A 15,499-nucleotide genomic window follows, 5' to 3' on the forward strand; every position below is an offset into this window, starting at 1 on the left:
ACTTAACTAAATATTACGGAACAGGTTACGGAACCTACAAACTGTTGTAATGGATTTACCATTTCTTTCTCCTGAATTTATCTATACAGAATAATTGGTAGATTTTGCAACAGCTACATGTATTTTGGTCATTGCTAATTAAAATCCTATCCCCAATCCCCAATAAGACCATGATTTTGAAATACAAGACATGTAGAACTGAACACAATTTCCTCTACAGCTAACTTACTAATCCCTGCTGGTGGTCTCTTTCACACAGGACTGTAACTCAGTCACCTAGGATTCAATTATGACGTGTGTTTGTGCCATCCATCACCCAGTCACAAAATCGATATTAATAGATATTAATGCTTGGATTCTTACTTGAATTGTCGCTCCTGTCCGTATTTATTAGAACAGGTTCTTGTTTGTTCTTTGTTTATCCTGTAAACCAATCTGATAGATTAATTAATTTATTTCTTAATTCTCGCCATGAGGGAGTTATTCAGTTGGTCATATTGATGTATTTAACTGCTTATAATAAATGATATGTATCTGGAATGTAAGATGGTTGAGCGCTGTATTTCCATGAGGGATGATGCAGTTGATTTCACATCAGCACTGAAGGCTGGAAAATAAAGAGGTTGAGGGAAGGTTGTTTTTCTTTTAATCTATGCTGTCTGACAAATTGTAAAGATGTGCTTGAGTGGCAAACCACAGTCTTTAGCCTTGTATTGGAGGTACTAATTTAAAACTGAAACAGACAGTCAAGTTCAACTGGAACAGACATTCAAGTGGATGGCTGTCAGAACATGGGAGAGAGGCAAAAAAACACACAAACTAATATGTTTCAATGAAATGCTGGGTGATCATACAAATATCTGCATTAGTTATTAATCGTTTATGCCTTGTCTGTCTTTCAAAGCTTATTATAACGCAATTCAAAATGTATATCAGTGTGTGTGCGAATTAACAAAGGAAATAGAGGATTTAACAACTGTACAAAATATATGTACAATCCAAGTAAATGAAGAGGTACCCAGTAAAATAAAGTGTTTCTAGGATGCTGGTTCATTTCTCTTAAGTAAAAGACAACAAAATAAGGTAATAGACCATCAGACGTGTTTCCATTTGTCCTTATATTTGTTGCTACATCCTTGCTATATTCAATGTTTCAATTTGTTATGTATTTTGAGGACATAGCACAGGGCTGGCGTGATTGTAGTCTTAATGTATTTAAAGCCATTAAAGCATCCTTGAGTTCACTGCTATGGGAATGTTGAACTATTAATAATATCATTTTCTGACATAGTACAAAGTGATGACTATAGTATTTCTACAAATTGTGAAGCTATTAAAATATAAATTTTTAAATGGAGAACCAATACCTTGACTACAACAGATTTATTTCCATGTACTTAATTTTGCTTTTACTGAACACATTGAATTGAGTTTTTGTATTTAGACTCTAAAAAACATTAATTAAAATGTATCAACTACATTGGTCAATATACATATTTTGGATCAGTGTTATATATCTGAAAACTAGCTAACATCCATCTAAAACATTTAACTCTGGCAATGTTGTATTTTATTATTTTACAAACTATTACATCAGAACAATTTTGTAGGAACATATTGTCCTATTGTTAGTGATCTCTGATTATTGCAATGTAACATCATCTGAACATTTCATGGGTCTGTTTCAGGCCTTTCAAAACATACCAATTGCAAATGTATTATTTTAAAATCAAATACAGCGTATTTTAATTATATTTTCATTCTATGTAGTTTGTTATTTGTATGACTGTTGTGTGGAATGTAGTAAGATAAATGTAATTTTAGAACATTAATATTTTACACAGTTGAGACAAGATCAGCCTTTGTTGCCACATTATATTATATTATTCTGTGTTCACTTTATTATAATGGTGCCACATCATGTGGTAATGATTCTATTAAACTAATTTCAGTCATGTATTCAGTCACCTGTAAATAAAACCTGAAATCAAAAACTATGCTGAGATTTTAAAAAGCAAAGCTAGACACACGATGCTGTTTTGTGTTGGTAGAATGACCAGACAACTGCTACATTATCTAATTAAACCCCTTGCTGTTTCCTTCTGCATTCACATTGTACCAGGAGTCAAGTAACAATGAATATGAAGAAGGCTTCTCGAAGCAGGTGGTGTTTTTGCTGAATGGATAAATAAGTAGATACCTGAATTACATCAAAGGTGGCTTGGTATACCATTTGCAATTCAATTCAACAGCTTACTTATGCTTCATGGGTAAGGCCCCATGGATTTCAAGACTGACTTGCCATGAAGTAACTGTCCATCCAAAACTTAAAATACAAACACATTAGTAAAAAGGTAAAATAATAAATATGTATACTTTATATGTATATATTTAATATAACTGAGGTTTGTGTAATTTATGTAATTAATAAATTGATGTTAAAACAGGGGAAGAAGAAAAAATAATTTTAGGTACATTATTGGTAAGAATGAAGACAGGAAAAGAGTGGTCTACTATCAGTTTTATTATTATTATCATTATTAATTTGAAATTACATTATATATATATATATATATATATATATATATATATATATATATATATAATGATTAATGATAATCATTCATTCACAGTGGGGGGAAAAAGTATTTGATCCCCTGCTGATTTTGTACGTTTGCCCACTGACAAAGAAATGATCAGTCTATAATTTTAATGGTAGGTGTATTTTAACAGTGAGAGACAGAATAACAACAAAAAAATCCAGAAAAACGCATTTCAAAAAAGTTATACATTGATTTGCATGTTAATGAGGGAAATAAGTATTTGAACCCTTCGACTTAGTACTTGGTGGCAAAACCCTTGTTGGCAATCACAGAGGTCAGACGTTTCTTGTAGTTGGCCACCAGGTTTGCACACATCTCAGGAGGGATTTTGTCCCACTCCTCTTTGCAGATCCTCTCCAAGTCATTAAGGTTTCGAGGCTGACGTATGGCAACTCGAACCTTCAGCTCCCTCCACAGATTTTCTATGGGATTAAGGTCTGGAGACTGGCTAGGCCACTCCAGGACCTTAATGTGCTTCTTCGTGAGCCACTCCTTTGTTGCCTTGGCTGTGTGTTTTGGGTCATTGTCATGCTGGAATACCCATCCACGACCCATTTTCAATGCCCTGGCTGAGGGAAGGAGGTTCTCACCCAAGATTTGATGGTACATGGCCCCGTCCATCGTCCCTTTGATGCGGTGCAGTTATCCTGTCCCCTTAGCAGATAAACACCCCCGAAGCATAATGTTTCCACCTCCATGTTTGACGGTGGGGATGGTGTTCTAGGGGTCATTCTCATGATCATTGAAACTCCACGAGGTGAGATCTTGCATGGAGCCCCAGACCGAGGGAGACTGACAGTTATTTTGTGTTTCTTCCATTTGCGAATAATCGCACCAACTGTTGTCACCTTCTCACCAAGCTGCTTGGCGATGGTCTTGTAGCCCATTCCAGCCTTGTGTATGTCTACAATCTTGTCCCTGACATCCTTGGACAGCTCTTTGGTCTTGGCCATGGTGGAGAGTTTGGAATCTGATTGATTGATTGCTTCTGGCTCCCAGGTGTCTTTTATACAGGTAACGAGCTGAGATTAGGAGCACTCCTTTTAAGAGAATGCTCCTAATCTCAGCTCGTTACCTGTATAAAAGACACCTGGGTGCCAGAAATCTTGCTGAATCTTGCTGAAATCTTTTTTGTTGTTATTCTATCTCTCACTGTTAAAATACACCTCCCATTAAAATTATAGACTGATCATTTATTTGTCAGTGGGCAAACGTACAAAATCAGCAGGGGATCAAATACTTTTTTCCCCTCACTGTATATACATAAAAGATGACGTGATTATGTGAAAAGGGTTTTCTGTTTCTGCTGAAATGTCTTTTTTAAAGCAATTCACAGTAAATTAATATAAAATATAGGCTAACTACAAATATCTGAAATACCAAAAAGGTATTAGATTGGATATTACCACAGTGAAATTCTACATGTTGCCTAATAATAAATCATACACTTTCTGGTATGTGAAACTTTAACTATCCCTAACCTCATGGGGAGCTATTTCTTTGCAACATCTTATTGCACTTCAGCCGAATGTGTGACAAAGAGACCAATTCTGAAGTGGAAATTAACCCTTTCACCTATTAGAAGGCCATTTTGATCCCTGCTTTATATGTATGTCAGAAGCTGTAATTACTGGTTCAATCACAAGATGTCAAAATTACAGAACTGAAAAAGCACTTACGGGTAGATGAAAGCTTTATGAATTATACCCAGCATGTCAAAAGCTATTGATAAGAGTTCAAATAAGGCCTTTACTATTCTACATACAATGTAAGTATTTGCCTTTTTTTTTTCTCAGAATTAGTTCTGATGTTAGGATTGCTGGGGAAATGTGCTTTGGATTCATTATTATAGTTATGAAATCATTGTAAGGATACATTCTAAGCTGATTCATTCACTTTCCCATCTCTAACAGCCTCAACATAAAAACAGCTTTTAAAAAATGTTTACAGCCTAAATGTTGTTGTTTTTGTTTGTATTTATTTATTTATTTGTACAACTGATGGGCCTATGTTATTAGAGTCTCCACTTGGAAAAATAAAAGCAAATGGAAAAATAATCATAAATCATAAAAAAGATATCATTTTCTATGAATTCTTTACTGGAGATGAATTGACTTTCTAAATTTAAGTACTCCACAAGTGACTGTTATAGAATCTGTTAAGGGACATCCGGTAGAAATTATAGTTGCATCTGCAGAATAAAAGGAAAACCTGCTATTGCCACTAAAGTCCTATTTCACATTTATGAGAAATGTGGATGCACACATATTATAGGCAAAAAGGTTTGCATGACCTCTACAAATAAATGAGAATAATCTTGCTGTTACAACATAATAACGCATCAATGTAACAATGTTAATAACCTCTTTTTTCTCTTTAATAACCTCTTGTGAGTTATTATTTTTGTTTGTTTCTAATCTTAATCACCCTAAAAATCATCATTGATGTCGTATTTAGATTAAATGCATTACCTATACAAACTGTCTTGAGATTATTTTTTAACACTGTGTCAGGAAATACTGTGCACCATATAATATATATTCCCTTTAGAAGGACACGTCATACTGTACAGAGGAATCGGTCGCTGTTCTGTGTCACAGCCACTAGGTGAACATCCAGGTTACTGTGATCCATATAGTATGTATGCCAACAGTTGGCTTGCGTCTACTGAACCAAATTGGAGAACAGTTCGGCTCATAGAAAATGAAAAGCAGGGAAAGTACAAATGTCTTATCTGTGGGAAAAAATGATTTTGCGAAAATATTATTTCAAAGAGTTGTTTGCCAAATGAAGGCTGACTTTGGGGGAAATAATCTTCTAATGCCCAATTTAGAAAACATGAATCTACTTACAATAAGAAAATCCGTTCATTTCAGCGGTCTTACTTTGAGGAAGAGCTATCTGAACGCACGAGAAAGGTTTTCAATCAGTGTCACGTTGCACACTATTGGAGGTGGGGAAATAATTCTGAGTGACACTGATTAGAACTGCTGTATCCTGACCTTTGTTAAACCTAATTTACCATTTCACACAGTGTCTCTCTACATTATTGTTTCCTGATAATATGGTTTTCTTTTCAGACTATGGCCTTTTCAGTCACATCCTCCTTCATGAATAAAAAACATTAAGAAGGCCCATAAACAGACTCAAATGTCCTACTTTGCATTCTAGATGGATGTGATGCATGTGGATGTGTTATTATTCATTTTGGAAAGTAGCAAACAGTCAGCCAAATGATCTGGAGTTAAATGGCTAAGCTGCATCACATGTACCTATATGGTTTTCTCCCAGGTAAAAGTGCACTGTTACATTTAAAATATAATTTTAAAAACACCTAAATAAAGTAATGATGTATTGACATTTCAAATGTATTCATGTAATTTATTTTATGGCTTATGGATGTGAGGGTTTATCAAAGGTTGCCAGTCATCTGGAGATGAAAATAGAAATTTGATAGTATTTAATCTATTTACCAAACCTATTTTTGTTTATCTTTTCTGCAATAAGTTTTTGGACGGGGATAATATTGTCGTGAGCTCATTCAGAAGTTTGATTCTAAGACGGTTGTCGGGAAAGAAAGGGTTTAACATTTGATAAATTATATATTTTTTCTTTCTTTTTGACATATAAGTATAATTGATTAATTCTCAATTGACAGCACAGTGCCTCTCAACATCTTTGAAATGCAGAGACCAGGCTGTTCTTTCAGAGTTTGATAGGCCAGCATAGAACTACGTTTTTTCAGAACATGTTCAAATTGATATAATTATTTCGTATAATGAATAAATCAGCCCAGCTATAGAAATGTGCAAAAAGAAATGGCAGTTACTTTTTAATCCTATTGTGGTCTTGTCAACCTTTATTCTGGTCTTTGGAAGCAATAGCCTTTTTTTCTTGATTCAGTTCATACAAATCCTGAGGTAGTCATAATGCTAAATTAATGTGTGGCACCAAATTAAATTACTGTGTAATTGTGGTCATTTTTAGCAAATCCATTGATGCTTATTGTTTCCAGGATCCATATAAGATCTTTTTTTATGCCAGATGGGTTTTTTCCGGCCTCATATATGTTTTAAAAAATCCATGACATACCAAAAAAAAAAAGATTTTTCACAGTGTATAGTTTAAACATATAATTGCACTACATGTATATTTAAAAACTCACATGCCCCCCCCCACGGTGCAAAAGATGGAGAAATAAAAAATTATGAAAATGGACATATGCATATTTTTTGGGCACACCAGATTATGGGGTGCTGTTCAGGAAATAATTATTGGTTTGTAGAAATATTCATTGGTTCAGTTATATATATGGGTAAAATGGATTCCACATAATATATTTCTGAACCAATCTATTCCTACCAATGTATATATTTATAAACTAATGCATATTTATGTGAAACAATTGATATATTGAACCGATTTATATATTTCTGAACCAATAAATAATTCTGAACCGATCCATATATAGGTTCAGAAATATATATCGGTTCAGATATATAAATTGGTTTAGAAATAAATAAATCGGTTAATAAATATATCAATTGTTTCACATAAATATGCATTGGTTTATAAATATATACATTGGTTCAGACATATATAAATCGGTTCATAAATATATATATTGGTCCATGAATATATATATATATATATATATATATATATATATATATATATATATATATATATATATATATAGTGTGTGTGTGCCTCGTCAGACCCTCAGAGGGGGCTGTTGCTGAAAAACAAAGAGACAGTTGTGCTCAGATACTGGTCATGCAATGCAGGACAATTCCAAAAACAAATTGTTCATTGCATGTCCATGGCATACCGGCAGCACTATGGGCTAGAAAAACAGAGTCTGAACAGTTGAGTCTTCAGTCATGATTTAAAGGCTAAGACAGAAGGGGCATCTCTTACAGAGGCTGGAAGATCATTCCACAGTTTTGCGGCCCTATAACTAAATGCTCTACCAGCTGCAGTTTTCTTGTGTATTTTAGGGAGCACTAAGTAACCGGCTTCCTGGGATCTCAGTGGCCGAGCTGGAGTGTATTTGATAAGGAGATCTTTTAAGTAGGGAGGTACCGGTCCTTTTAGTGCTTTAAATGCTAGTAAGAGAACTTCAAAATCTATCCTGTAGTGCACTGGGAGCCAGTGAAGAGAAGCCAATACTGGAGTGATGTGTTCATGTTTTTTGTTTTAGTTAGAATTCGTGCAGCAGTATTTTGGACTAACTGAAGTGCAGAAATTGCTCTGTTCGTGCAGAATGGCATTACAGTATATTGGTTCATAAATACAGCTCTGGAAAAATTAAGATAACACTTAACATTGATTTCTGAACTTGGAGTGGTCTCTTAATTTGTACCAGAGCTGTTTACATATTGGTAGGAATAGATTGGTTCAGAAAAATATTATGTGGAATCCATTTTACCGATATATATGGGTTTACCATATATATACTGAACGAATGTATATTTCTATAAACAAATAATTTTTTCCTGAACGGCACCCCATACCAGACAAACAGTAAATTCTGGCATATTTTGCTATCGGAGGGAAAAATAGAGATGACTGATTGGTGTCATTACTATATTATTCACCAGTACTACCAAATAGTTAACATACATGATGACACAAGAAATCCACAATTTTGAAAGGCACTTGTTATAATGTTTTAGCAGATTACTAACTTCTGATTTTGCATCTAAACATGCTAAATGTTATGTTTCATATCTGTAAAGAACGCTTGCTCAACACAGAGATACCAGTAGTGTCTCTCTGTCTCCCATAACAGGCGCCTTCTGTTGGACTTCTGGAGAATTTCCAAAAGCTGGACATATATATTTAGAACGAACATTGTTTTAACTCAATTGATACACACACGTACATTTAACTAGCTGAGTTTGTGTATTGCATACATTAATAAACATTCCCAGTAAGCACTAGTGCTCAACCAAACCAAAAACTAAACCTGAAAGAATGTGATTATAGGGAAAGCATCAAACGCTGTGTGCTCCACTAAGTGTTGGCGTTACCATGGTAACTTAACATGTCCAGGAGTCCTGTATAAGGGCATTTCATATAGTTACCACAGCCTTGATTTATATTAATATAGTAGTATTGGCACTATATTAGAGTTTGTGGGATTAAACATATATATATATATATATATATATATATTGAAATGGCTTCTGTAGAAAGAAGATGTCGCTACAATTTGAAGAGTGTAATTATGAATGAAAGACTAAATATATCCACAGTGATGGTTTTATGGGTAGACAGTATAAGTATTCCAATTTGAAAATACAACAGAATGTTTTATGGGTGAAATATTTAATCATAAAAAGATTTAATGTGATGGCAATTGACCTGTACAGCATAAAAAGAAGAAAAAGAAGGAAATACATAGCCTATAGTATTCTGCCTACATTGACAATCACGGCATTTCAAGTAATCTGTAGGTATATTCCAAAACAGTAAGTATGGAGACTACAACGCTAACAGTAATACTAACTATTACAATAAGCTCTTGATATATTTTTTTTCTCAGAAACATAATTTGCTTTAATTCATTAGAAATTACTGAGAAATGCAGGACACACACAAAATACCTGAAAGTTACATAAAGCAATTAGGCCAGTCATTATTCATATTATGGCCTAGAATCGCTGTACTTCTAATTGAATTAACAAGATACAGCATGGTAGATGTAGACTAAAAGCACTGCTTAGCTTAGTAATAACACTTCAGCATTAATTAAATACATTTTGCTTCGCCTCATTCATACAATATTTCTGATTTTCCTTGCAGCTGCTCAGCGTAACAAATGCACTATAGTTGCTTTTTCTTCTGCTTAAGCAAGGAAAATGTCTCTGTGCTGAAAAGATTGCTAACTTTTTTTGGCATTGATTAGCAGCATTTTCTCTCATCTACATGATAAAATAATGAATTGGATGTTTTGTTGATCCAATTTGTAGAGTGGCCTCTTCTCTCTAATTACTTCCATCCCAATATAGAAGAACACTCATGGCAAGGTAAAGAAATCCATTTACAGAACTACATGACATTTAAACAATGATGAGGTCTAGTGAGATTTCATTATCCTTTCTATTATGACCCATAAATTACAACTCTGGTTAGTGTTTCCCAAGAACATAGATTTTTTTTTAACCTCAAAAAATTATAAATAAATAATATATAAATAAAGACATAAATAAATAAAAGCATATTTTATATATGAATCCAGTATGATACATTATTTAGAAAATTGGAAAGAGAATTTTAATTTTGTATGTCTTTAGATAGTTGTAATGAGGTATTTGAGAAAACATTTGTAAAAACAGCTGCATAAAACAAATATTACAAACTAAATCTTATCATACATTATTTAGTGAGTGAAATATCCACTGGATATTTTTGTCCACTTTTTTCTTAAATTGTCCAATAGAAAATAAGGGAAAAAAAGGAAAAACACAGGAATATGGATAATAGGAATAATGTACTTGCGAGTTCTTGTGTGTAAAGAGCAGGTCAAGTTATCAGAGATCAAAAGTGAATACATTTGCTTGGAAACACCAGCTGGAAGGCACATCCAGTATACAATTGTTCAGATTATCCAAACTGAACTGGATCACAGTGTTTGCACTGAGTGAGTGAGATTAGGTGAGAATGCAGGTACTTTATAAAAGATTAACAGAAGTAGTTATGACATTTGTGCAAGGAGTGAGAGGGCTAGCAAAACAAAAAATGGCGAAACATTCTATGCTCATTTAATAGGACAGTGCTCCTTGTCCTGGTGCATGCGTTACTTCCAAGCGTCACTCCTTTTTCAGTCACATCAAGTGTACATATTTGGATTCCCAGAGCCGCTGTAGGCACGCCTTTGAATGGGCTGCAGTCAAGAGAATCAACACAACCGCTATGCCAGAAGACAGTTCGGAAAGCAAATGGTCCTTGTAAAGAGGAAGGGTTTTAAAGTCTATTGTACATCAAATTATTATTTTCCAAAAGAAAAATGTGGCACTCGTCTTTAAAGGTTTTTTTTTGTATAGGGGGGCTCTTATTTGGCATTTCAACATGTTTTAATACACTTCATATATTTTGTGATTTTACATTCACTGTTTTAAATTAATAAGTCCTGTTATTTTGAAAGGGGTTGTAGCTCTTTTTTACATTTTTCAAATCAGATATCTAAATATAATAGTTTCTATAATACATGGTTCCTTAATAATGAACACCCCCTAAAAGCAGACATATATATGATATGACAGTACATATTCTACAGTGGAATACTTGCTGTGGGTTCTTTAAAATGAGACCCATCATGTAACCCTAAGATTGTTTTATTATTGCTTTGCCATGTCCATCTGTACCTATAATTTTACAAGATTATGTGCTCTCACTACCAGTTATTAGCTGGCCTTAAATGCATGCTGAGTAATTAGCAAATAACAGAGTAATCAAATGCAATGCAGGATACTAATTAAGATGTTGAACTTGATTAACAAGTAATGAATTCAGACAATGAATTCTTATGCGCAGACACAGTGCTGCATTTCAATGAAAATGTGCCGAGGACCTGCCAAGCTATTAAGTACACAAAATAAGCAGAATGAATGGTCAATAGTGCAAAGGGAAATGTAGGCGAAAAAAATGGATCCTCACTATACAAATAGCATTTTTTGGCATTTAAAATGTACTATTTTCACACTTACAACATGCTGTTATTAGATTATATATATAGATATATATATATATATATATATATATATACCAGGTGCTTGGAGACACCCTAATAGACTATATACAACAGGGCAACAGCTTGAACATACTGTATTAAGACTTGTATGTTTAAAATGTTGTTACACTAATAGAACTCTGTAGGGGATCACCAAAAACACAAAACTTGAAACTACTACCATAAATATTACTGTTTTACTCTACAGATATTCCTTCATAAACTAGCTTTGCTAATACACTCCACTCCGATGTGTAATATGCAACATACACATTTTGGAATACAACAATCTTTTATTGCTTTGAGTTTGTTCAGTAATAACCATATTAAGGGCCTACAATGGTGGCCTCTTTGCAAAGTGCGAAAGCGGTATTTGCAGCACAGCACAGCACAGCATCGCTAAAGCTAAAGTCGTTTAATGAGACTAGTTTTAGCATTAGCATTCCACATTTTCTCACTAATGCAGTGATATTATGCATCACTACCAAAAGGATTTAGTATTCAATCAGATTATATTTTATGTGCTCTCACTACCAGTTATATCTCCCCATTATAAACCGCACACAATTTGTATAGCTACATACAGGTAATATAGCAGTTTTTACCTTGGAAAATACTTTAAATCAAATAAATACATAATTACATGCTGCATAGTAAGTCCCAGATTCAGATTTAAAATAACCTAACTGAAGTTATTTACTTGCAATAAGCAAAATTCTTATTTCCACTCAAGTTAGTGTCTAAAAAATAATGTCTAATTCTGATAAATTAATAATCCAAATTAAAATCCATTACATTTAAATTACAACCATTCCTCTCATCACTATTTTGTAAAATAGGTTAACATTCTCATTCTGGAAAGGTTAAATTCAGAGCAGGTATACTTTAAAAACCAGCATTCAATTTTCTAATAAATCGTTATGTATGCGTGTGTTCCATTTTTTCCAATATACTTTTTCTGCAGTATTTAGCTACAAGTGTTGTTGTATCATAAGGATTCTACAAGTAATTCATTACTGAAAGATTACAGGCTTCAAGGTATCTTGATATGAATAATTACAAGACCACACACTATTTCTTCATTTATTCTTATTAAATACATTTATTTTAATTAAGAAAAATATTGTTGCAATATTACAAAAAACTCTAAGTATCAAAACTAATAGAAAGCTTGAAGGCCGTAGCTTATTTAATAATGACTTCTGCTTTGGATACGCTTTTCCAAGTCAATGTAGTCTTCCACAGTGACATCCTGAAGAGCTAGTAAGATTGCCTTAGAATGTCTGGGGTCGAACTCAATTGTCATGATACAGCACAGGTCTATAAGTGCACGCTGACATTGTTGCAGTCCTGCGGCCACCTTCTTACGCCGGTCTGGGTCTTTCTTCAGAACCTTCATCTCCGCAACTGAAAATCCAATCAGGCGTTCGAGAACTTCATTAGAAAGATCCACATCTAAATACTCAGTGCCATCTGCAATTTTCACTTTTACATGCCAGCTTCCAGTGCTACTTGAGAGGCTCCCTAAGAGAGTAACTATAAAGGCTTTGACTTTCACTTTAACGGCAGCTGGCTTTTGTGCTAATAGCACCGACAGGTAAGTGAAGGGTAGAGAGTGCAGACTGACACTTTTCGCATCGTGTTGGAATCGAAGGTTCCTTTCTAAGGAGGAAGAACATGACTCTTTGGCTTGCCCAAGTGCTGCTAATCCAAATGGCCCATTTCCAAAAGGCTGACATTTCACAAAGGGCCTTCCATTTACACTGGATGACATGGGGTTATAAACAGTTGTACAGTTTTCTTGCATTGAGGGCAGTGTACTGCTTATTTCCTCTGAAAGGTATTGTGCACCCTCCAGAACATCTACAATTTTCACACTGCTGCTGTTACTATCTATACTGTCAGTTCTGTTTGAAAATCTTCTCCCAGCCACTGCTCCACTTTGAGGTTTCACTGAAACAGCCCTTTCTGTAGAGACTTGTGCTGGTGCTTCTGCACTGCTAATGCTCAGGTTATATTTTGAAGCCACGTTGCTGGAGTTAATGTTTACACAGGGATTAGTAGATGCACTGTTTGAAGGCAGGGGGTTGCGCTGAAAGGTCTGCTCAACTGATGCAGACTCAGATTCAGCTTCTAATTCTTCCATGAAAATGACATCATCCAGGTCATCTACTGGGATATCTTCAAAATCTTCATCGGCAAGCTCTTGCATTTCCCGACTGGCCCTTGCCGGTATCACTTGTGGTGTGGGAATTTCAAGCTCCGGGGCAAGGACACTCGCATGGTTGCCTTGAGAAACAGAGCTTCGAGACAAAAAGCTTGAAATTTCACTCCTACTACCATAGCCACTGTCATAGACCACTTCAGTGCTTCTCATTAATTGATCATCTGCTTCAAGACTTGCAAGAAGCTCCTCATCGGACGGACCTACAAGGTTTTCAAAGCCCTGATCTGCATTCTCCAGATGCCTGATCTGATTGCTGTGTCTCTGAATAGCATCTTCTGGCTCACCAAGTATCTTGCTAAGAACTCTCTCTTGAGAAAACTCTTCCACAAGGAGCTCCACTTCTCCTCCAATAACTTTCACATTCCCAGGTTTAAGCAAGAGAACACCTAGGCGACAAACGATTTCCCCTTGCACCAGAATTTTTGTACCTGGTCTGATGTTGACATGGAGAGCAGGAATAGGCTGGTATTCCATTCCCTGGACATGCTGAACTCCATCGGTGAGCTGTAACATCAGCATGCGGGTAGGTTTTGCTTCCCAGGGCCTCTGAGATACTTGTGTAACCTCCGTAACATGTTCATTTGTGAAGTCCCTTCCTCTCAATTTATGAATCTGAGAATATGCTGGCTGGCTGACATCGACAAGGGAGTCAATTTGTAGACAGTAAAATCCATTAATTCCAGCTTTTGCTGCTTCTGAGGTACCTTCTGGCAAAACTGGCTGTTCCAGGTCTCTGAGATCAGTGAGAAGCCACTGTTCAAAGACCTGCTTGTTAATTTCAGGCTGCATTACATTTGCACCAGCACTTTCCTGCTGAATCCAGTCCACACAGGCTTCTAGCCACTGGAATGGGACTTTGATATGCCAAGTTGACTGCAGCCATGCCTGAGCTCTCTGCACAACACCAGGTATATCCATGTTCAGAGTCCTTCATTTAGGGAGCAGATGATCATTCCAGTCATTGATGTAGAAAGGATTTCTGGGGGGAGATATTAAAGAGAAATCAGAATTTGTTTTTTCATCAGTCTGCCATTTTTTACATTTCACCATTATGACTTAACACAAGCATACCTTGGAAAAATACTTTCTTACAATTTACAATAGTCATTTGAACCAGAATGGACTCCAATTTAAATAGATGCATATGCATAATGCTTGTATATATGTATACACACATACATACACACATAACACAAAATGGATTGTTTATATACAATTATTGTATATATTTCTAAGATTATCTACTTTTTTATTTATATGCATTTACACTTGAAGAGTAATCGAATATTCATAATTTTGCTTAAAATCTAATTTGCAATCAACACGTGGACTGCATCAGATAACTTAACATTGTTATTTTCATGATTTAACTTATGCAAAACAAAATAAATGTAAAAATCAGGGTGGGTTTGGTATAATTAAAGCAAAGATAGCGAAGTCTCAGTTGTGGGCTGGGGAGTCAAACAACCAAAAACATCACTAAGGTTAGGCTATATGATGAAGTAAACTCTTAGGAACGAAGTAGAATTGGCAAACCAGTACTAGACACATATCTAAAATTCAGTCTGTCACTTGATCAAATCTTGTTTATTCCAAACACTGAATGGCATCATTACAGGTACATGGCACTTGTATTAGGATGTATTTATTAAGTTACCCTTAACGTGCATCTCCCTTCCTCCGGTAAACGTCCAGCCGCCAAACTGAGCCGGCAAAACAACGCGAGATAAAATCGACTGGAATGGGCGTGACTATGTTGTTGTTGTTTTTATTTGTGTTGGTAATATTTAATTAAATGTACTAAATTATATGATTAATAAATATATAGATAAACATAAGTATATGAATGCGTATATTTATGTCTCTATTTCAAACGACGTGACTGCAGTATTGACCAGTACTGTAAAGCTCAACCAAACTACTACGTACCGA

The 15,499-nt window shown here is 35.0% G+C and overlaps 1 protein-coding gene across 1 annotated transcript; it reads right to left on the reverse strand.

Moving 5' to 3' along the window:
- Positions 1-11,623: 11,623 nt before the first annotated feature.
- Positions 11,624-15,452, reverse strand: rmi1 (RMI1, RecQ mediated genome instability 1, homolog (S. cerevisiae)). The gene is made up of 2 exons (XM_066711075.1): positions 15,225-15,452; positions 11,624-14,546 (listed from the first exon to the last, which is right to left on the reverse strand). Exon 2 carries the CDS (start codon positions 14,483-14,485, stop codon positions 12,530-12,532), a length of 1,956 nt encoding a protein of 651 aa, XP_066567172.1. The 5' UTR covers positions 14,486-14,546; positions 15,225-15,452; the 3' UTR covers positions 11,624-12,529.
- Between the last annotated feature and the right edge of the window lie 47 nt (positions 15,453-15,499).

This window comes from Amia ocellicauda, chromosome 8, assembly GCF_036373705.1.
Source record: "Amia ocellicauda isolate fAmiCal2 chromosome 8, fAmiCal2.hap1, whole genome shotgun sequence".
Classification (NCBI taxonomy): domain Eukaryota; kingdom Metazoa; phylum Chordata; class Actinopteri; order Amiiformes; family Amiidae; genus Amia; species Amia ocellicauda.

Bases quoted from the DNA above. Each gene is read 5' to 3' on its own strand.
- rmi1 (XM_066711075.1), bottom strand. From the start codon at position 14,485: ATGGATATACCTGGTGTTGTGCAGAGAGCTCAGGCATGGCTGCAGTCA.